General features: G+C 37.4%; 1 protein-coding gene and 1 non-coding gene across 10 annotated transcripts in view; one reads left to right on the top strand and one right to left on the bottom strand.

Moving 5' to 3' along the window:
- The window catches only part of LOC101736084 (MAP7 domain-containing protein 1), a 60294-nt gene that overhangs the window by 28599 nt on the left and 7376 nt on the right, over nt 1-24319 (bottom strand). For 2 of the 9 annotated variants that reach the window (XM_062669324.1, XM_021353539.3), the window contains exons 2-4: nt 18037-18212; nt 2864-3066; nt 1837-1875 (exon numbers count right to left, since the gene is read on the bottom strand). In XM_062669324.1, the coding sequence (XP_062525308.1) occupies nt 1837-1875; nt 2864-3066; nt 18037-18212 (418 nt within the window). Of the gene's footprint in view, nt 1-1836; nt 1876-2863; nt 3067-4426; nt 4571-18024; nt 18213-24319 lie in introns of those variants that run through there. The other 7 variants (XM_038012212.2, XM_038012209.2, XM_062669326.1 and 4 more) reach the window with 4 other exon arrangements.
- Nucleotides 7161-7304, top strand: Mir3252 (microRNA mir-3252). The gene has a single exon (NR_107537.1). It is a non-coding gene; the product is annotated as a microRNA mir-3252 (primary transcript).

Here is a 24319-nt window from a genome sequence, read left to right on the forward strand (position 1 = left end):
CGTTAACGCAACAAATAAAATACACAATAAAATTCAATGCGTTTCGGTTTGAAGGGTGGGGCAGCCGTTTTAACTATACTGAGACCTTGGAACTCACATGTCAAAGTGGGTGGCGGCAAGCTAATAGATGTCTATGGGTTCCGGTAAATGCTCAACACCAGGTGGGCTGTGAGCTCGTCCACGCCACCTATGCAATAAAAATAAAAAAATAAGAAAAAGAACACAGCACGCAATGGAAACCGAAACAGTTGTCTGAAGTTTACCCTACTATTCGATAAATCCTTTAATGTCATTGAAAAAGGATAAGGCCGTCCCAAAAACTAGTAAAATCACATATTATTATAATTTCGTGCACTCGTTCACACGGAACAAAGGCGCGCCGACCTAAATACTTGAGTGTCATTTACTGTACACCGGTATGCCAATAGTTTGAATTTATAAATTACTAGCGGCTCGCTCCGGCTCCGCTCGGGTCCTTCACAAAAATTTCAACGATATTTGACATTGTTTAATTTTTTTTAAATAAAAAAACATTTATTGCGGCGTAACTATAATATAGACATATGTTGTCGCGACACTTTTTGTAAATAATGTGTTCTACAAAGTCGTAGTACATTATTTTATTCTATCATCAATGGTTTTTGCAGGGTACGCGATGTAAATAATATTTTAGGTAATTTTTACACCTTGGGTTACATTATTGGAGTTTTAGTAAGGATCGCTAATATTTTTCAAAAATTATAGCCCATGTCACCCGGGAATAGTGTAGCTTCGAAACAGTAAAATAATTTTTCAAATCGGTTCAGTAGTTTCGGAGCCTATTCAATACAAACAAGCAAACAAATCTTTTCTCTTTATAAAATATTATACTAATAAGTATAGACGTAAATAGGGTAAACCGTACTATTATTGACATGCACGAATTGTAAAGATCCGGAAAAAAAGTTCCTTTCGTCATTAAATAACGTAACTTGTAGCGTTTTATCGATATACGATAAACGACGGAAAGTTTATCGTGAAGCAGCTTAATTCGATTTTTATCGGTAACGTTCAATGTAATATAATAAAAAAGAATAAAATGATAGCGTAACATCGTCACATACATATTTTTTTAAGAACGACTGGCGTTATGCTTTTTTAACATCTACTTTGTTTACTTTAGAGTTGATTTTTCAATTTTCAAATAAAAGTTAGTCGTAGGACAATTAACAAAACACAGTCTCATACTTTTTACTTTAAATCTTAGCTTAATAATCTTTGAAAATAAGTGTTGGGTATATAATTTGCTCTTTAATGATTATGGGAAACAATCTCACGGGCTATCTGCTGTTGAGTGATTATCGGAATTCATAAAGATCGGAAAGTGATAGCCATTTTCCACTTCGGAACATGAGATCAAAGTCTGTATTCCTTTAGACTTCCAGCAATCTTCAAACCCGTACAAGTACGACTGCTTCGTGGTAGGAACAGGCCAGATGTTCGAACCAACCCATGAGGGCTTATAATGCAACCGACCATAAAAATCTGGGGTAGGTAAAAAATCTGGGGTTATCTACACCCAAATATGTAGAATATAAATGTAATATCATTTAGCGTTAACTAAATTATGTGTTTCTAATTGATTTTCAAACTAATCACATGCAACAACATTCAACGTGCATATCTAAAGAATCTACAGGCGAAACGAAAAATTACGTAACGCAAAACTATTGAGTGAAGTTAGTAGTCAATGCTACGATTGCAAACTCAAAATTAGTGAACATTACAAAAAAAAACAACAACAAAAAACTAATAAATAAAAAGAAAACGAACAAAAAAAAATTAAAATGTGCTTACAGCGACTCAAAAAAGTTCATCTGATCTATGGGGTTGGTACTGGTTGTCGAAGTAAACGGAAAAACAAAGAAAAATCAAAATTAGAACACGAAAATCAACCTATTATTAATCTTTACGTTTGTGGGTAGGCATCCATCACCAAATAAAGGCAAAAGCAAACTGTGAAAATAGCTCCTTCAGTCACCTAGTAGGGTACAAGGAGAAAACAAAACGTAGTCAATAAATACTACAGCTAGACAACTAACAGATTTTGTTTGGATAACATTTGTGGTTCGAGCTAAAAGATATTGGATGTTACGCTAACGCTAACAGACGCGCGTACAGAACTTCTAAATATCTATTTCTATATTTTCGATTGCAATGTCTACTTATTATTTGTAATTTAAACTCAAAAATGTATGGATACTGATAATTTTGGTAAATAAACTAAAACATTGATCGTGTGGTAATTTTTTTTAACTTACGTTTTTAGTCTCCAATAACCTTTTGTATCAACTAATTATAGATACAACCTTTTTCATTTTAAGCTAAACTAAGAATATTTAAAAGATCAAAGCTATTTCCTCAGATTTAGTTACGGCAAACATAAATAATACGTGAACAAACATACAGATACCCAGATTCAGTTCACTAATCAAAAGCCGTAGGTATATCGCGATGATATTAATATGTTCAGTGTTTACGTAATACATTTTGACCTTTGTTTAATTTTATTTTTTTATTGCTTTGATGGTTGGACGAGCTCACAGCACGCCTGGTGTTAAGTGTTTACTGGAGCCCATAGACATCTACAACGTAAATGCGCCACCCACATTGAGATATAAGTTCTAAGATCTCAGTATAGTTACAAAGGGTTCCCGTACCCTTCAGACCGAAACGCATTACTGCTTCACGGCAGAAATAGGTAAGGCGGTGGAACCTACCCGTGCGGACTCACAGAGGTCCTACCACCAGTAATAACTTTAGCTCGAACTGTCAATGTTATCCAAAACGCGTTCTCAAATCAAGCTACTTTTGGTTAGTGTACCTGCGCGCTGCCCAGAAGAATCCGGCCGAATCTAGCGGATCCAGGAGCCGCGGTGTCGAAGAACCGAAAGCGAACGCCGGTCGGGGCGAAGACCGGGCGGCGCGGGCGCGTTCCATGCGCTCCGCTCGGTCCTTCTCTCGTTGCAATAAAGCTTCGCGCCGGGATATGGACGCTTCCCATATTGCACGTTTCCGTTCTTCCACCTGCGGAAAATCAATCGTGAACATTAATCGGAGCCAATCTTATTTAACACTAAGCTTTGTTAATACGCTTTTATTAGCTTCAGACGTGTGTATGTTAGTATGCAACGGAATCTTTGAACGTGAATTTTAACCCTCTTCAAAACGTCGGATTAACTGGAAATTTGGTATACCTATTAAGGACCGATGACAATTCAATATTAAAAAAAAATTGAAAAAATTTAAATTCAACTAAAAAATAAAAATTAAATAATCGTTTAAAAAAACAAAAAAATACGCTTTTATAGAAAATCCCACTAATAAATAGAAAATAAATCTTAATAAATTTTAATTAAAAATAGTGTAAGATAAAATGATTTTATTGTAAGCGTTTCCTGCAGTACCAATAACTGGTACATCGCTAAAACTGGTTTATTTGTGGTAGGACGTCTTATAAGTTCGCACGGGTGGGTACCACACCCTGCCTATTTCTGCAGTGAGCAGTATGCGTTTCGGTTTCAAGGGTGGGGCAGCCGTTGTACTATAAGAACTGAAACCTTAGAACTCTTGTCCCAAAGTGGGTGGCGGCATTTACGTCGTACATGTCTATGGGCTCCAGTAACCCCTTCACACCAGGTGGGCTCTGAGCTCGTCCACCCATCTAAGCAATAAAAAAAAAAATAACCGTCCCTCGTTATTTATGTTATTCTATTTTTATCATCAATTTCCTACTATCAATTAAATAATAATCCACGGTGATAATTCAAACCTTGATGGGAACAGATGATACGATAAACTACGCGTAGAAAATAAATATATAATGTAAACAATATACAACAGATATTATTATCGATCAACGGTCATTTATCTAGTTACGCGGAAATATGTAGGTAACGGAAGCCCTGAGGAGTCTAATATGTACTATGAGGAAGATCTTAATCAACAAAGGCCATGTACATTATAAGTCAAACTAGATTATTAAAACCATACTAGAGTAACTATGTAAAAAAAAGTAGAACTTAAGTATTCGTAATATTTTTTTAATGAAAGAAAAAAAAAAAATTTTTTCTGGGTGTTACTATATTTTCGATTCGTATAATAGTTTTACCCAAATGTAGGCAGCAGCTTGGCTCGGTCCCTGGCATTGCTGACGTCCATGGACGACGATAACAACTCACCACAAGGGCATTATATTATTATATTAAAAAAATAGATATATTTATTCTCATAGGTCGTTCACCACAAGATCCATTGACGTGACCCTGAGACACCAGGACAATATACATACGTGTATACTTGTATATTCGAGTAGCCACCGTTTCGCGCAGTCATAATAGCGATATGTATCAAAAAAAATACTAAAAATAATTAAGAATAACTTTACCGAAGACATCACCACACGCAGAATCCACAAGCACTCACAAGTCGTCAAAAAATGTTCAGTTCATGTAACGTCATTAAAAGATTGAAAACTAGCAAAAGTCTGGGACTTATAATAACTGCACACGAGAGGCTCTTTCGAGTTGACCGAACGTAATCGTCCGATCTTGCCGCCTCCCGACACTGATAACGGGCCTGATAAACACACGAGGTGGATCCGAAACTGAGAGGTTTGTGATGTATCGAGAGATAACGATAGAGATTTGTTATTTGTAATTCGGGTACATCATTTTACTTTAGACCGTGTTAGGGTTATTGCCCATTTCTATCTCGGCCGTGGACGAATGCCCATGCGCTGGACTGATCAGGTGATAGACCTTATTGAAACCCCGCTTAACGAGTGCGCGCGCCAAGCCTCAGTTCGCAAACTATTGAAAACATCTGTCAAGGCTTTAATAAACAAGAATTCCACATGACCACGACTGGCAGAGCCAAGAGCAACCGACTATGATGATGATCTCGTCCATTCGCAATTTAACATTATTATTGTTTTAAAGATTTAATCACACATATATTTGATTAAGACACTAATTTCACAAAGGACTTTCGAATGTGACATTTGTTTTCGAAGTAATTTTTATGACATTATTAAAACTATTTAAGCACTAGAGTTAATGGCGAATTGATGGAGCGCTTTCGAAATTATATCAAACGAGGAGTCTTAAGCAAACGAGACACATGGCGCGACTGCTACACTAAACCACACGCGTGAAAACGTTTGCTTTCACAAAAATAAACTATCGTTGATTATTTCCAACGGGCAGCCCACGTTCACGGGTATTCGTATTTCGAAGGTATTTGTTGATGCCACCTTATTCAACCGTTCCGTGTGCTTTTATTGCGAGTTTTTTAACGCTCTCGATAGCGTAAAAGTTAGCTCATGTTTGTATGGAGTGGGATTGTTTGCGTACGTTTGCCGCTAAGGGCGCTGTTCCAACTGCATACAAAATTGGCTTAACTTTTACGCTATCGAGAACGTTAAGAAACTCGCACCAAGCATACCGATACCTTACTCCGACTATAGATCAAATTTTGTCTTATGTATACTTGAAGATTTTAAACCGACTTTACATGGTCTGATTTTATGCTGCTCTGTTTCTAAATAAAGCCCTAAAATTACGTAACTTTTTAATTATAATATACATAGAGATATGTATGATATTGTTTATGGAGAAGTTTCCGTAAACGAACAAAATATAGCGATAATAACGAGATTATACGAATTAATTGGTAATCCCCTTTCATTTGATTATCTATATAGAGCGAAACACTTCATTAAAGGTTCTTTTAAGAAACGTTGACTGCGATTAGGGAATTAGTAACGTGAATAATCACCTAAGTATTTGGGTTCAACGTCAAAAAAGGGGTTCAACGTCAAAAAAGGTAAAAGGTCTTAGGGTAAATTCTTAATTTGGAGAAAATTGTTAACGCCTTGTAGTTCTAACAAGGATAGAGGCCGAAATAGCGTTTTTTGCCGCAGCTTGTTAAGCCTGTAATATTAAAAGGCGTTTGACATAAAGCACATTACTTACTTGATGCTTTTTACGGAGATTCTTACATAAGGGCAAATTTCTTTTTCTTGTATTCCCTATACACTGCCTCTTGTGAAGACACGCTGACTACTCAGAAGAACAAATAGACAGACAGACGCCTTTAATTTGAATTGCGTGTTATGAAATATTATAGAGCTTACAAGACAAAAGTATTTGAACAGCTTAGTTAATGAATATTACTTTCCGCTGAGGTTAGGATAGTAAAGAACAGTCTCCTGTGCACATATTGATTTTGGAACATTAACATTCCTTACACTGTATTATCGTATTAACTTAAATGTACAAAAAAAAACATTAGCTCTGATCCTACTAATCCGACAAGACGAAACAAAAGATCAGTCGATAAACGACTCAAATGCTGAAGTAATGTTACATCATACAAAGACAAAAATAGAACACAAATACCAACAGGAAGATAATGTAAATTTAATACAATACGTCAATAAAATATGAAACGCTCTCATAAATTTGTCCGTGCAACATTTCAAAATAACCCAGCGCGGTCATTACCAAACATATGGGGTATAATCCTGACGTCTCTTCGCAAAGTCTCCAAAATTGCCAAGTGTGTCAGTGTCGTGTCAAAGTTTTTACGTTCCAAGACTTTTTTCTTTGTTGTTTACCGGTTTTTTTCAGGAATAATATTTACGAAACGACAATATTATAGAGATGGGAAGACAAAGTGTCACAGATACGTCACAGATTTCTCAAAAATCTATATTTATAAAAAAGAGCTGGGCAGATTTCAATGACACTACGTGTATATAATCAAAGCAATGACATTTTAAACATATCTTCAGATTGGTCTAGAGTGTAATCCAGTAAGTTTGGTAGCGATCGAATCGAAGTGAAATCAAAGATCCACCAACATATTTTAGTTAATGGGTTTTTCAATGATTTTATAAATTTAATTACTCGCTTGGAAAAACAAATTAATTTGACGTATGATGCGCGAGCCCGAGCGAAATAAAAAAGCACTAATTTAAATAGAAATGGTTGGCCCTTATTTAAAGCCTCAAACAAACTGCCAGAACTTAAGATACTATAAATTTGTTCTGTGAATGAAACATTTTTATAATCAATTGACGGTAGTGAGAACATTATTGAAATGTGGACGTATAATAAGCAGCTTAGTCGTCAGTGACCACGAAAACTATGAAGAATTCCGAATATCTGAAACAATATACCTAATAGCAAAAACAAAGCGAGATTAAACCGTAAAAGTAGTTTTAATTACATTGGACTCTGTTATTGACTATGATAAAAGCGATAAGAGGTATAGTGGATTGTAATTTGCTGATTTCAGACTATGCAGATACTGAAATCCTGAAGAATCTTTGTCTCGTGATCAGTTTTTATAGATCACATGATGTATTGTGTATTCATTTTGTATGATAGCAAACATGAATTCTAACGTAATATTATCAATGATATTCGAATAATTATGAAGGTATTTTAAAATTTTATTAAATATCCAGTATTCGCTGGCTATTTACGATAATATCCATTGGCAGATTTTGTGACAAGTAACAATAACTAATAATACAAATGCAACAAAACACAAATCACAACAACAACACGTATTCCCTGACGGAGGAATATTCAATAGGCGAAATTATTTGAATACCGGGCTGGGATGCGAATCCGCCCACCTATGGTTGGGTTGAATGACTCGGCGGCTATCGTAGCAATACGCAGGTCGAGAGTCGGACGTGAGATCAACGAGACGTAGAATGAATCGCCAGAATTTTCAAATGCTTTTTTTTTGTTTTAAATCCGTCCCAATTCGCTCCAATACAATGTTTTGACGTTCCCAGCTATTTGGATGTCTAGCGGCTGCGTATTATCGGATACTACATGTATACGCTCTATTACACACAACGTCGACGTCTGAGCAAGAGGAGACCAGAGGAAATGCAGCGTTCCTGGCAATACGCCAAATACTAACGACGCTTAAATGCCGATCTAAGTTTCTTCTTGTACATTCCGTTCCTAGTTTCACTTTTAGAGAACACGTTTTTAAATTGCAAAAAACTTTGTTTAAAAAATAATAATAAAAAAATAAAAAAACTAAACCTACTTTCACTAGATAGGTCTTTCGAGACCAAACAAACAAAGCCTCGTTGCATTTCTATTTTATCGCGGCCTGAATTCATTTTATCACGTTTTATCACGTCTTTTATGCGACGTCAAAGGCAAAATAAGTTTGATATAGAAAATTATTGCACCAAGTATATGTAAGTATGAATGTTCATTTAAAATCGTTCAGCCGTTCAAGTAATTCGAAACGCGGCTGGTTTTTAATCTAAACGTCTCGGGCATTCATAGAATTAACGCCGCAAACAGAAATACATTCGGCGTCGTTCGCTGCATCAGAAATAGGGTAAACTATACAATTATTGATTATAATCTACCGCAGGTCCCGGAAACTGCGATACTTTAAGACAAATATTGTATGCAAACTAGCGACACCTTGTAGCGGGCGCCCCTAAACTGAAATGTTGTTAAAGTTAAGGCATTTAATTATTGTATAACTGAACACAGAAAAAAAAACATCATGCAAGTATTATTTATTAGAGACAAATTGATATTTTTTTTTATCAATTTGTGGTTTCTGACAATTTACAAAATCTCAACTTACAAGGTTTTTAACAATGTGAACTGAATATTGTTGATACAACATTATACGCAACTATTCTGATTTTTTTGTATCTGTATGCAATGGTTTTTTGTTTTTTCGTAGTTTTGATAATTGTCCGCAATAGTTTCTTGTTTTTTCGTAGCTTTGATAATTGTCAACAAAACACACAAATCTTGAAATTTGGATAGTCTAATAGATAAAGCGCACAACATATTTGTGTCGATAGGCGTGCCTTGTGCGGGGTGAATTAATATATATAGCCAGAAATGTATATATCGCTGAAGGCATTTTTTTCAATAAGAATGTACTTATTAATACGTACATACGAACGTACTTATTAGTACATCGTTCGTCAAAGGACATAGTAAAATAGAACGCATATTGTGAGTCCGCAGAAATAAATACCAATGTCAGTCTTATTTCTGCTGCAAAGACATTTCAGTCCTAAGGCTGGTTGGTTACAGTAGCACAACACAATTGAGAAAGTCCAACTTAAATGGCCAAATAATTCTGCCAACAATAGCGTTGTTTACCCTATTCAAAAATGAGCTCTCGCGCTGTAAAGGAGTCGCGACAAAAATAACGATGACTTCCTTCAGGATTATGCGTTCCGCGTGCTACAAACTTAACTAAAACGTATTTATACCGACGAGGTGTCAGAAAGTTTACGAGTTAAACAAGCATACAGTTCTTAGTCTGTCTGAAAAAAAAATCTAGAGGTATTTCGACCACATACCACAAGGTAGTGGTCAAGTGACGATGTTCACGTTGTTAATGCAATTTCAAAAAATATTTTCCAAGTAATTCTAGGGCGTCACTAGAAACAACAAAAAAGATTGCGACAAGGTAAGGGATAACACTAATTTGACGTCATAAGAGCGACTTGTTGCGGGGGTATCGCATTCCGACCTGGTAGATTGGTTCCGCCCCAGAAGTGTATCCTGAGAGACCAGCGCTACCGTACCAAGATGGCCGGCGTTAGGTACGCAGGCCGTTTTCAACATCTGCGGACGGTCTAGTCCCACCCCGCGCGCCCTACAAAGCTGCTTTCAGACTACGCTATACTATAGTGCCATATAGTATAGCAGCCTATACTCAGTCAATAATATATAGTATAGTACAGTGTGAACGTGTCCATAACAATGTATGGTGTGCGATATTGTTGTGCTATATACTATATGCTATTATATTATAGCGTAGTCTGAAAGCGGCTTTAGCGGAGGACCTCGTAACTATACTGAGACCTTAGAACTTATATCTCAAGGTGGGTGGCGCATTTACGACGTAAATGTCTATGGGCTCCAGTAACCACTAACACCACTTGAGCTGTGAGGTCGTCCACACACCTAAGCAATAAAAAAAAGAATCGTAAGAGGTTCAGCCTCCAGCCCCGAAAAATAATAAGGTATTACACTAATTTACTAAAATATATTTTTGTCAGATGAAACATCAAAAGTTATAATCGCGCATAAAATAAGCTAAGAAGTTGCGTCTTAGAAATCTGTGCTAAACATAAATTCGCTGGAAAAAGACAGTCAGTCGCTTTTCTCTCAACGGTACCATAAAAAGGTTGTTATATCAGAGAACTTTATTAGGCCTACGTATTTTACTAAACTTAGCTAGCCGCTGCTTTCTTAATATTAAGTAAATTTATCTTCGAAATACCCTTTGTTCCTTTATTCTTGAAGTAACTTTCACTGGCATGTGAAACGGTGTTTTAAGGTAACAGTCACCCATGACATTAATAATGTTTACAGACTAACAAGCTACCAATTGAGAATGAGTGGGTACTTGATAAATCTTTATACGCCACGTACACGAGAGATTGGAGCAAATCAAATCATGGTGATGCTTGACCTGCCTGTAAATTAGAAGCATGCGAACACGAGGGCTATACTATCTATTTATAACTTAAAACAAGTTTGAGATTTCGATTTCAACTTAATACTACTTCTATATCGTTCTCTCACTGCTGAGGATCGCGACCACTTAATAGACCTTACAAAACTATTTTTACTGAAAGTATCAAAGCTCACGGATGAGAGCATGTTATTAAAAAACGTATTGCCCTTTTATACAGGCGAGCATACGGCCCACCTGATAGTGAGTGGTTAGCACTGCTCATGGAAGTCACCAATGCCAGGGACAGAGCCAAGTCCTGCCAAGCCACTGCCTATAGTTGAGTAGCCTTGTAAGCCTCGTTTGAAGAATACGAACGTTCAGAAATGTCCTTTTAAATCTGACGGAGGAAGCAAGTGGTGAATAAAAATGCATTTTGCGGTTTATGAGCTCAATGCTATAAAAATGTACGCGCGAAGGAAATAACCTAATTTTCTCACCCCTATCTTTCCTCAGTCTATTCATTTTTCTGAATTTGCTGTAGAACTAAATTCGATGCTGTTTTGAAATGAAAAAACAACTTTATAAAAACTATGAAATTATGTCGAATATTAAATAACAAATATCCCTGCATTCTCGCATAAGGAATTCAAAATTATATAAAATAATATTTTTAAATTGCCGAACAATAAATCTATGCAACCGTGTATGAGAATATTGCAGACATCATATCAATTTATTGTAATTTTTATTTAAATTTAAAAGGTTAATAAGTCTATCCGTTTTTAGTATCGTTTATGAAATAAAAAATAAACGAATAAAATTTGCTAACACCGGTGACGTTAGAAAAAATATTTTTCCAATTAAGAGCATTCTAGAATTCAAAATGGCCACTCGGAATGAGGAAGTTTTAAAATTGGAAATAGCGCACATTCTAATAATACGAACGCGAGTTTTATCTGTGGCACTATCAGAGTCTAATATTTCCCGCGAGCACACGACTTTAATACGCACAGCACATGACCTCATAATTGACAATGGCCGTTATGTAATACTTGACCTGGACATCTGAGCGTTTGTGTAAAAAAAACAAAAAAACAATTTGTTTATGAAAGTTGGCGATTTGTGGACTGCTGTTATTCAATAAATCTTTACGAGTGTCTTACTTGCATATCAAACTCAGGAACATACATTTGGGTACATGTGTGAATACAGATTATTACGTAAATTTTGGACGCGATATTGTGGCTACCAAATGTTACCAACAATAGGGAATAATCTACCTATATAGTCTATATTATAGCCTATATAAATATTCATGGAAATGATGATTTTGATGGCAAACAGCGAATTATGTTCTACTAAGTATTCGATTTTTAAAATATGAGAAGTTAAAAATATTTTTCTTTTTAATAATTCAAGTATAGATTTTAAATATTCATGTAGGCGTTATATTATGCTAATTTCGCGCGTTTAAGATAAACAACAAACGGAATGTAAGAGCATGAGAATGACATCATCTAAGCAAGGACGTTAACTTACATAATTGTGTACATACGTCAAAATTTAAAGAAATGATTTCAGAATATTACACTGCTGAATATCAGAGAAATACGGTGAGGAAAGTTTCAAAGACATATTTATACGCGGAATATTGCAGTTTACATGGGCTCTTTTTCTATAGTAATTAAGACCAAGGCCTTATTGTCGGTCAGAATGCATTTTTTTCCTAACATATTCTAGTAATCTCGAGGGGATATTCTCTCGAACGATTATTCTAGATTCACCGAACTATTAGATGAGCTCACGGGCTCAAACCTGACGTTGCTAACACTAACCCTAGCAAGAACAGTGCTTCGCAAATCTATCACCGGATCGAAAACGCGACCCACTGAGAAGATCTGGCGAGGAACTCAGTGGGCTGTGTCTGTGGGTTAATTTACTCGCCGAGCTTTTCGTCGCAAGCGACGGATTCGACCAGACCGATGGCCAGTGCTTGAGGTATGTAAAAGCGCCGTTAGTGGATCGGGAGGATCCGAAATGACGTCTTTTGGGCGACGTCAACTATTTACCATTCGGCCCGCAGGATCGGGAACAGAATGCAAGGGAAACTTACATCATTACGAGAAATTAACATCTGTTTTCTTTTTTGGGCAAGGGGGCCGAACCTCATCCATGAGAAGGCGCACGGTGTAGGTAGGTATGTGTGGGTCTTAACGATCCGCAGACGTTAGGGGTGGATTGCGGACCCAAGAATGTTTTTAGGGTCCTACCCAACAAACGACCCCTTTTGCACTTTCTCACCCGACGTCCGATTTCGGGCCGGCATGTAAACCCGGGCAGATTAGCTGGGTTCCCACAAACAATGCTACAACCAGAGTCTCGACACCACCTCTAGGACGCCCGAAGCGATCTGGAACGACCAACGACGTCGGTTCATCAGGCCGCCTGGGCGGTGCCGCCGGTGTTCAAGATATCTAGCTGGATCAGAACCATCCTGCGAGGTCGGAACGCGATACAACGCCGACATGAATACATCCGAATAACAGTGCAACAAGTCTAATTAATAGGTAATGTTGAATTACCAATGATTTTTCTTTTTCAGAAAAGTGCATTTTATCTATTTAGCTTTATTTCCATTTAGCAATAAGTTTAAAATCACAAATAAAATGTAGCTACTTGTTTTAGTCTATTCCTTCACTCCTTTTCATAATTTAATTATTTCCAAACTTATTTAAAATTAAATATTGCAGTTTGAAACTGATATTTTTTTTTTCTTTTATTTATATTTCTTTTTTTTTTTCTGTGATGTGAAAGGCAATATATGATTTTTATTATTATTATTATTATATTGAATTTTGATTTGTAACAAATTGGTTCTGATGTCTTGATAACATTTATTAATGTTAATATTTTTTTATCTGTTTAGTTTTTAAGTAGTGGTTTTTTCATCATTTCAGCAAACAGGGTTGTCTCCGTTTTATACACCGTTTCTCTTGAATCAGAGGTACATTCTCCAACAGAAATCGTCTGTTATTTGGTTGAATCCAGTAGAGGTCAGATTCGTTAACCTTTAGACTCTTTGAAATTACGTTCAATATAATCTATGTGATTGCAAACGTGTAAGTCATTTATGTGTTTTTTAATAAACAAAAAAAATAATTAAATTTACTTTTCAAAGAATATTATCGAAAAGAAAGCGCATTCAGAAAGTGGAACAGCGCGCATCAGACAACGGTTAACATCGTTAAAATAAATGTAGTCTCCAGTTAAAAAGCAGCCTCTTGATTGTTAAAAAACAACATTAAAACGTACGACTCAAGCAAAAACTGAACTGTCAAATTTTACTACTTCAACTTAAGTCTTCGTTGGGCTTTATCTAACAATCACTTGGGAATAGCACTGTGTCTCTTCTCTTTCCATTTCTCAGTATTCTGATTTAAATTGTTTATCAAAATTCTCATGTCCAATCGTCCTTTCATTAATGTTATATTAGAATCATCATAAAAGCTGTAGTTTGATTATGAAATCGAAGAAAAGTGTAAAAGCTCGTAATAAAACGATCCGTTTCCCAAGAGGAGCCAAACATGCTAATTGCTGCACGTAATCGAGAGGGTCTAATTGATTCCGCAGACTACCCGCAACTTTGTGTTGCGAAATGTGATGCAGACACGTAATAAATTGAGGAAATAGACGGATCTGACTCAAATGTACCACTTTCTGTATAATCTTTCGACTGCTTGATGATTAGCGTGGGTTGAATTGGGTCGACGTAGTTACAGTTTCGATGGGCTAACTCAAATTTATGTTAAAAAGCCAATACGATGGCAGATGCGATTGAGTTCATAGCATGAATATTGCGAAGCTCCGTGACAAACAAGGCATAAACAAGACAAATAAAAAATAAATAGATATTCCAATACATACAGAGCAATATTTTTTGTACTAATAGGGCTAGGCTTAAGTTAGGTTTTTGTCGTGAAGCAGTAATGCGTTTCGGTTTGAAGGGTGGGGCAGTTTTAGAGCTCTTGTGTCTATGGGTGGCCATTCAACAACAGATGGGTCGTGACCTCGTCGACCCATCTTAGCAAAAGAAAAAGTACATTGTTAAATTTTTAGCATCGGCCTGGATTCTTCCAACACTTCATTTATTCTCCAGGCAGCTGACGGGCATCTCTATTTAAAGTTTCATATGATACGACATAGCTATCGGAAAAAGAAATCTGGTACGGGTTTTAGACCCCGGTACGCATTTCATACACCCATTACCAAATCGTCGTAAATTTCTACAACGCAATTTAAAACATCTAACAAGACAATTGAAATATCCAAATCAATTAAATACCAAATAACAGAATAAAGAAACCAAAATGAATCGAATGAACAATCGAGATATCCGTCTACGATTGACTGGCTTTGATGATAGACATTACGTAATGAGATTGTTACACGCATTTTTTAATATAATCTACATAAATCAGGCAAACGTCTGATTCAATCTTTTTTAAACTAACTTTTTTATTTTACTGTTTTATATTGAGATGGAATGGCGGATTAAACATATACTACATACAAATGATAACACGATACTAAAATATTACCAGTAGCTTCTTACTTATTTATTGCATAGATAGGTGGACGAGCTCACAGCCCACCTGGTGTTAAGTGGTTGCCGGAGCCCATAGACATCTACAACGTAAATGCCGCCACCAACACGGTGGATGGCGATGTATTATAAAAAACAAACTGTTTCAAGGCCATGACCACGACCCTCAGTAATGAGGAAGCCGATGCAAGGAGGAGATCTTTGCTTTGGAAGGTTTGTTGTGATAAATTAGTAAAGGAATTTCCAACTTGAACGCAAATTCCACTGATCTCCACAACTACCTATATAGTGTAATAGCGAACTTAGCCACATCGAGCCTTGAACCAGTCCCTTGTACAAAGTGACCGGTGTTTATCAGCTGTTATATTGGTATATATATATTCAGAGTTTTAGTTTCTAATTTTCACCGTAACCGTAACTATTATATTGCACAGTGAAAGTGAAGTTACGCCGACAACGCTTCGGTAATGTCCGTCAAACGGTCAACGTGCGAGCTGAGTGTGTGGAAAAAAAAAACGGAATAAATTGAAAATTTTTTAAGTAGGTTTGGTGGGCAGCGTCTTGGCTCTATCTCTGGCATTGCTGAAGTCCATGGGGGACGGTGACCACTTACCATCAATTGATAGTGATTGATCGGGCAATAAAAAAAAGTAACATATCTCGACAGCAATGACAATAAGTTGGGATCAATTTTGTGAAAAAATCGAGTTTAGATGGATTCTTGGCTATTTTTTTTTGAGCGATTTCATGTGATCTGGACATCGATATTCACTACTAAACATAGTCATACATAAACATCCTTCAATACTAAAACCAACTATGAATCGCAACACTTACTGTCTACCCTAGTCAGGTTAAAGTAGCAAAATCATTGCAGCGGGCGGTCCGTGCTGGAATCATGGTCCAGGCGGCTGGCCGATCCTTCGGCTGGTCGTAGGACCGTCGAGGCGATTCGCCCAGTCCTTGTGGATTGGGTGAATCGTGACAGAGGACGCCTCACTTTCCGGCTCACGCAGGTTCTCACTGGGCATGGTTGCTTCGGTGAGTTCCTGCACCGGATCAGAGCCGAGCCGACGGCAGAGTGCCACCATTGTGATTGCGACTTGGACACGGCAGAGCATACGCTCGTCGCCTGCCCCGCATGGGAGGGGTGGCGCCGTGTCCTCGTCGCAAAAATAGGAAACGACTTGTCGTTGCCGAGTGTTGTGGCATCGATGCTCGGCGACGACGAGTCGTGGAAGGCGATGCTCGACTTCTGAGAGTGCACCATCTCGCAGGAGGCGGCGGGGCGCGTTAGAGACGCGCAAGCCCGCCGCCGTTGAGCGGGGGCCAGGGAGGCGGATATCGCCCAAGCCCTGGCCCTCTAAGTGTTTCGGGTCCCCCTCATATGTCGGCCTGGGGACCGGCGAGGGAGACCTAAGAAGACGTCGTGCAAGCTGCTCTGCACGCGTTTTACGCAAGAGCATCCGGGTGATGGAAGGCCGGCTATCCTCGACCCACGCTGGTTCTGACCCAGCGGGGTATTCCGTAGGATAGCTCACTCTAATCGGCGCCATCTAGGCGGGCTCTGGATAGCCTGCCGACCGAGAGGGCTGGTGGTCGTGGCGCCGACGACCGCCAGTCCGGCGTCCCGAGGGGGAGGGTGATGGGAGAGATGTGCTCCGCACTAAACACTTCACTTTCCCTCCTTTGCCTTTTCATGAGTTCTGTCTCATGTGAGGTTTGGACGTTGGTTGTTGAGCGACAGGAGGTTTTAGTCGGTTCGACTCCGACATGCTCCGCCCGCCGTCCCCAGTGGAGGGCGGAAGTCCGGCGAGTTCCTCCTGACCAAAAAAAAAAAGCGATCCTTGACACTTGTGCAATTTAAGTTACGTCTTGATTCCGGTCCAAATTACGTTGTAAATTAAACTTCTAAAAGCATATTAAACTAATAAAAGCATTTTAAAATCGTCTCACGTATCACACGGGTACATTCATCTATTACAATTTGTAGACATGATTATCCGACTTTTAATGTCCATAAAAACACTGGGTGAACCAATTGTAGAACGCTGTAGAAGCCTCTAGAATCTAGATCTATTAATTACATATGGTACGTAAGTAAGCCTAAAGCAGAATTTCCACAGATCTTCACGAGTCATAGATGTGACTAAAGATATATTTTTTATTTCTTGGTTATTTTATAAGCCCTCTACGTAAAAAAACATAAGTGGTAAGTAGAAATAGATTTCCTGCGTGCAGCTGTGTGGGTGTCTGTGGCATTGTAGCTCTTAAGCCTGTGGGGTGATTTTGATGGGTTCTTTTATTAATTGAAGTTTGAATTAAAGTGGACGATTCTTAGCTGTTTCATGAATTTTTTTTGGCTAGCCAACTTCTGTCCCTTTTTGTTAGTAAGTTGAGGGTAGTCTATTGACGACGATATTAACATGTGAAGTACATGTTTAGACTTCATTATAATAACGACTATTTACACTACATATTATGATTGGATGATTGTTGTATGTTAATTATTATAAATTGATTAATATTATAGATTTAACTTCGGTTCAATTCGCAAGACAAATGCATCGTGTTCCGTATTATTTCTGTAATTACCGACACTTGAGGCGTTGGTCCTAATAACTGACATTGCGAATTAAGCCGACTGTATGTGTGTATTAGGAAAGGTAGATGGCAAACGTCACAGAGAACGCAGTCCCACGAGATGGTCGGACCAAATACGATCTTCTGATCAACTTTCACAGTGCCCTTCATGAAGCTAAGGATCGCAGCGGATGGAGGGAAATCGTACGGGAGAAACTGATGCAGCAGGGGAATCACGACCCTCAGTAATGAGGAAAACGACGCGAGGAGGAGGATGTGTGTGTTAAAATTAATAGAAAAAAAAAATGGTTACTACGTACACATTCACTGACCTGTTGTCGTCTGTCGTCGTCCTTTGCTCTCTGCTCGGCCTGCCTCCGTCTCCGGTCCTCGTCTCGTTTCTCTCTCTGCGCCTGTGCGGCCGCAGCGTGCGCTCGAAGTTCGTCTAGTCGCTTTCTTTGCTCTGCTTCACGTCTCTCCCGCGCTAATCTCGACCGGTCGATGGCCTCTGGTTTCGGACAGAATTATGTGTCACAATTATTTTCTTTCAGGTTTCATTTTAATTTTTCATTATTATTATTTTTTGACTTGTTTTTTCGTTTATTGTAAATATTTTTACTTATTTAAAAAAAAAAAAAAAAATTTGAGAAAAAAACAAAAAAAACCCGCTGAGTTTGTTTCGTCGGTTCTTCTCAGGAATGTGGCTCTTTTTGGAACCGGTGGTAGAGTTAACATTTTTATTTATATTTTGACATTCAACAAGTGTGTTATGCTGACATCTAAGTTGAAAGAAATGATTTTGAATTTTAATTTGAATTTGAATTGGGTCTTTTTTCCCCCTACCTATGCTGATAGCCTTGAGAGGCTATTTCAGCGTAACCTTAACTAGTAGGTGAGCTGACGGGGTTCAATCCTAACGACGTTGCTAACACGAACTCTAGCAAGAGCCGTGCTTCGCAGAACTCAGTGGGCTGTGTCTGTGGGTTAATTTACTCGTCGAGCCCTTCGTCGCAAGCGACGGGTTCGACTAGAACGATGACCGGCTTATTGGGTCGTAAACGCTAGTAGCTACCTAAATATATTTGTAACGTTTGGTGAAAATATATCATGCAACTGAAAAATAGTGATTAGGGCCAGTTTTGAACCGGGATCTTTAAGGACACTGCTGAGCCGTTAAATCGATTTTTTTTGTGCATTAATTTCATTCAAATACTTATATAAATATAGTTGAACACCAAGTAATGGTCAAACTTATGTTTAAACGTAAATACAGTTCACAGAATTTCAACTATAACACCGCTTCCAAATTGGTAAAAATCGTAAACTTTGAATTTTTCATTTGTAGGCGGTTACCAGAGTCAATGGGCTCAAACTAGAGCACACCAGTGCATCGCGGCAGTAATAGAAAAGGCGGTGGTATCCTTGCCTGATCACACGACTAACAAGTCTAAGCTGAACTCTCTTTTACAACCTACATCAGATCCACCTACAACGGAGTGTCATCCTTTGAAACTGAGAATTTATTTCCACCGCTGATCTAAAATGTACACCAAGCTGTGTAAACGAACTGTAAAACAATGGAGTATTCTCGAAACCTAACGACCCTTTCTCCCATAACAACAAAACGGCTGCAACGCTCAAACGATTCGCCTCAGTCCATTTCTTAATACCGCATTTATCGCCCATAAAACGATAGACCATACGTACATAGTTTATTGATGTTCAACATGTCAGTGAAAGTGCGCACGCTGATCTTACAGTTACCGTCTTTAACATGCATAGATATGAAGTTGCCATTTTGATTCCAATTATAATTTCAAACAAGGCTTCATTGTCACTAGCTAACTACAACGACTGGAGATAATAATGTCGTCCACCAACATGTATCGTATCAGATGCGAGTGGGCGGTTTAGTTATTCAAGGAGATGAAGATCTTCCACCGAGCGTGTGCTATTGCTCGATAAACTGACGGTCCGAATGTTGTTTTTTTTTCCTACCTAAGCTGAGCTGAGCTGAGCCTTGAGAGGCTATTTCAGCGTAACCTTAACTAGTGGGTGAGCTCACGGGGCTCAAACCTGATGACGTTGCTAACACGAACCCTAGCAAGAGCCGTACTTCGCAGAACCTACTACCCGATTGGAAACGCGACCCGCTGAGAAGATCCGGCGAGAAACTCAGTGGGCTGTGTCTGAGGGTAAAGAATGTTGTTATTCGGAACTTTTATATATGCGAGCTGATCTTGAAAATGTCGTAAGCGAGATTCAGGTGTTTGTCAAATATCTTGTGTTGTATGATGGCTACCGCTGCAATAGTAAATAGATTGACTGCAAAAACATTATTGAGTTTTAGGAATGTCGGAATGCAGAGTTTTAAAAACACATGCTAAAACTCTGCACGTGCATTCATTAATTATTTCGAAGGTCAGCGAAATATCCAGGAAAATAATACTAGACGCTTTCCTTCCATAATAAGATTTTTCATTTTAGCTTCGTATAGAAAACCTGACACCCCGCCTGGGGATACGGTGGTGTAGATATAGTCAAGTTTCCATTATATAGTATTTATAATGACTGTTCTACCCTTCAACTAGGAACATACGACTTCTTTGTGGCAAAAAAAAACCTGATTAGGACAGTAACCATTTCTAGTTTGAGCTCAAATCTGCCTAAGCAGTAGAAAATTGTTAATTTCATTTTTATTATTGTAATTGTCATACTACCATTCGTTGACACCAATAAATGTTTAGATTTTCAACTCAATCGGATATACTACTAGGGGAGAATGACGAACACATATGAAAATTATTACAGCTAAGCCGTGACGTCACAATGTCCTAATGAAAGTCGAGAATAAATTTAGCTCTGTTATTACTGACTAGCGGCCCGCTCCGGCTCCGCTCGCGTCTTTAACAAAATTTTCAACGATATTTGACATTGTTTTATTTTTTTAAATAAAAGAACACGTATTGTGGCATAACTACAATACTTAGAAATATCCTGTCGCGACACTTTTTGTAATTAATAATGTGTTCTACAAAGTCGTAGTACATTCTTTGTACTATAATCAATAGCTTTCGCAGGGCACGCGATGTAAAGAATATTTTAGGTAAGTTTTTTACACCTAGAGTTACATTATTGGAGTTTTAGTAGATCCCTAATTTATAAAAAAAAAAATATAGCCGGTGCCACTCGAGAATAGTGTAGCTTCCAAACAGTGAAAGAATTTTTTCAAATCGGTTCAGTAGTTTCGGAGCCTATTCAATACAAACAAACAAATCTTTCCTCTTTATAATATTAGTATAGAAGTGTAGACGATGCCCTATGAGCGCACGGCCAGATGTTAAGTGGTTCCGTTATTTATTAATATCGGTAATGCCAAACTAAGCCACTGCTCTGAGTGAAATACTATCATTATATCTTGTAACGAGGAATCCTATTTTAACTGCAACATAAGGGAGATACACCGACACCATAAAGAAACAACTTAAGGATTGTTATCCAATGAAAAAAAAAAGAACCGTAATTATTTATTCCAAAGCAATTGAAATCCCTATCTCTAGGGCTGCCAATCAGAAAGGCGCAGTTTGTCTCAATTAACTGACTATTAAACTATTTCAATTTAGGAGCTTTATAGAGAAAGTACCAAACACTAGCCCTAACGATTCTGACCCAATTAATTTGAAACACGTACGGCGTACTTACAAGTCACGCAATGCCGTAGACAGATCAATAAATGTTACCATGAATGGATGTTCTCATACATTCAATGAACATAATCGATAGTTTGTAAATATTGGGGGTGTCATTCTTTAGGAATTTATGTAAATTGTTTTCTTTAAAAGCGGGTAGTACTTCTAGCGTAATGAATAGCTTAGATTTACAAAGCATGATATGGACCGTTTATTTTGAAAGTGGTGTAAGTCCATTTTCTTTTGTTTCGAGAAAATTAAAGGTTACTATATTTGTTGATTTAAAAATACAGGCAAATCATATGAGGTCTGGCTATGCCACCTACCTCTGTCAATTGGACTTACACCACTTTCATAATCGATGATTATGCAATTTCATTTATCGACCGATTTTAAGTTGTACAAAACATGGGATTTTTTTTGAGAAATTAAACACGGACTAGTTATATATAAAAAATTTACATTAAATTAAGCATGAATTACGTGATGGCTCATTTTTCTCAAAAATGGACTTACACTACTTTCAAAATAGGCGGTCCATATATTTAAACGTACACGGAATTGATATCCTTCCCTATTGACCCATTAGAAGCAGCAGTATAATAAAGGCATGAATGCAATTAGTGTCATTAGACTAAGCCTAATTTTTTTGAGGCATAGGTTTTGCATATTTTTCAAAACGGTCACAGAAGATTAGTGAAATAAATACTTTCCAAATTTCAGGAAAAAAAATCGAACAATTTTATTCAAAATCGATGAACGAACCTATGTTGGTGTTCAATACCCGCAGGCAGATATTATTTTTTCTAAATTTCGGAGTATATATTTATTATATTTTTTACACATTTTAGAGACACAGCCACATAGCTTTTATTATTATTATTAACACTTTTAAGTCATCTTATAACGGCGCCTATAAACCTCCGACAACGTATTAATAAAAGTAAGGTCCATTCTGAAGTTTTTCACCGTGAAAATCGACTGTAATCATTATGAACGCATGTAAAAAAAATCTAGACCGAAGGTTTCCAATTTCGACGGCTCTGTGCACTTTTTTTCGGTTCAGAATATAATGAGACATAGTTTTTTTTGGTAACGGTAATACTTAAGCGCGTAGTCAAGGACGGACGCCAGAATACTTCGTTGCAAGTAAACTTGTGGTCAGTTTTGAAAGAGATCTACTATGCTTGTGTAGTGACTGTTTACGCATACTTAAATGATGACAAATACAATGCGATGTAGTCGCTGCATACAAAAGCGACGTTTTTTAGTGAACAAATTTCATAATTTTTTTATCGCTTAGATGGGTGGACGAGCTCACGGCTTACTTGGTGTAAAGGGGTTACCGGAGGCCATGGACATCTACAACGTAAATACCGTCATTCACCTTGAGACATGAGTTGTAAGGTCTCAGTTTTAACAGTACAACGTCTGTACCGCCTTTCAAACCGAAACGCTTTACTGCTTTACGACAGAAATAGGCAGGGTGGTGGTACCTACCCGTGTGGACTCACAAGACGTGCTACCACCCTTATATATAATAGCTTTTGGATACTATTGGCTTTATCAGATAATAGTAGGCGAATTACTTTAATCTTACTCTGTAAGACTTGTGAGTATAACTCGCGCGACGCGCATTCGTCTTTAAATTACTCATACGTATTACAGGGATGTTGAATGACTACATTAAGAGCTGAAAACAGAGATATCACAATTGACGAGATCTTATTATTTAAGGACATTCAACGCTTGCTTACCACTAAATATGCACATAACACATTTACCGAACAATAGGTATGAATCATCTAAATAGAAAAAGATATCTAGCAGTAGTCTACAAAAAAAATTATAACACAAATGGGATATGATCTAGAAACTACATAAGTTTTATATATAATTAAAATCGTACTTATATATTTGGATTGAAATATCTCATGTTGGTATTTACGTGTTATATAAACAGTTTATATTTTGCTTTATGTCTGAACGAGAAATTTAGCAGTTTCAGGTTCAAATACACAAAAAAGGTTTCCTAACACTAGGTGCGAATAGAGAAACGAAAAGCATAATGAATTAGAGGAGTCCAGAGTTAATTCAGTTGGGCATCATTGGGTTCATTACTGGTGGTAGGACCTCTTATGAGTCCGCGCGGGTAGGTGCCACCGCCCTGCCTATTTCTGCCGTGAAGCAGTAATGCGTTTCGGTTTGAAGGGTGGGGCAGCCGTTGTAACTATACTTGAGATTTAGAACTTATATCTCAAGATGGGTGGCGCACTTACGTTGTGGATGTCTATGGGCTCCAGTAACCACTTAACACCAGGTGGGCTGTGAGCTCGTCCAACCATATAAGCAATAAAAAAAAAGCATACAACAATGTCCCGGCTATAAACCTGTGTCAGAGACATGATGTTTAATTTAATTAATCAATTAAAATGTACCGACAAAAATTAAAAGCCACTGCAGACTATATCAATTGTTAAGTATTGCACAAGAAAGACTAATATATTAACCCTTCGATGTTTAGTTTTCACACGTATTGAACATATAGTCTTAAGACCGCAAAGGGTTATTAATCTTAAATACTAAATATTAAATTTATAACATTTGTTAAATTAGCTGATAATTAATATCAGTTATTTTTCGATGCAAACGATGCTCTGTTTTGTTATTCCTTTTATAATAATTAAAAAAGTATAAAAATCAAACGATCTATATATTTCAACTTAGTATTTTAACAGTTGAAACTACTTAAAGAAAGAAATGAAAATTGCTTCCTTTTCTTATCATTGATCTATCTTAGATATACATATATGACAAAAATACTAGATGTTTTGATATATATTTTAATATTTGATTTGTTGTTAATCCTCATCGTTCAGTTTGTTTTTCAAGGAATTGTTATCCCATTTTGGATAGATCCAAAGAC

Source organism: Bombyx mori, chromosome 7 (assembly GCF_030269925.1).
Source record: "Bombyx mori chromosome 7, ASM3026992v2".
Taxonomy (NCBI): Eukaryota; Metazoa; Arthropoda; class Insecta; order Lepidoptera; family Bombycidae; genus Bombyx; species Bombyx mori.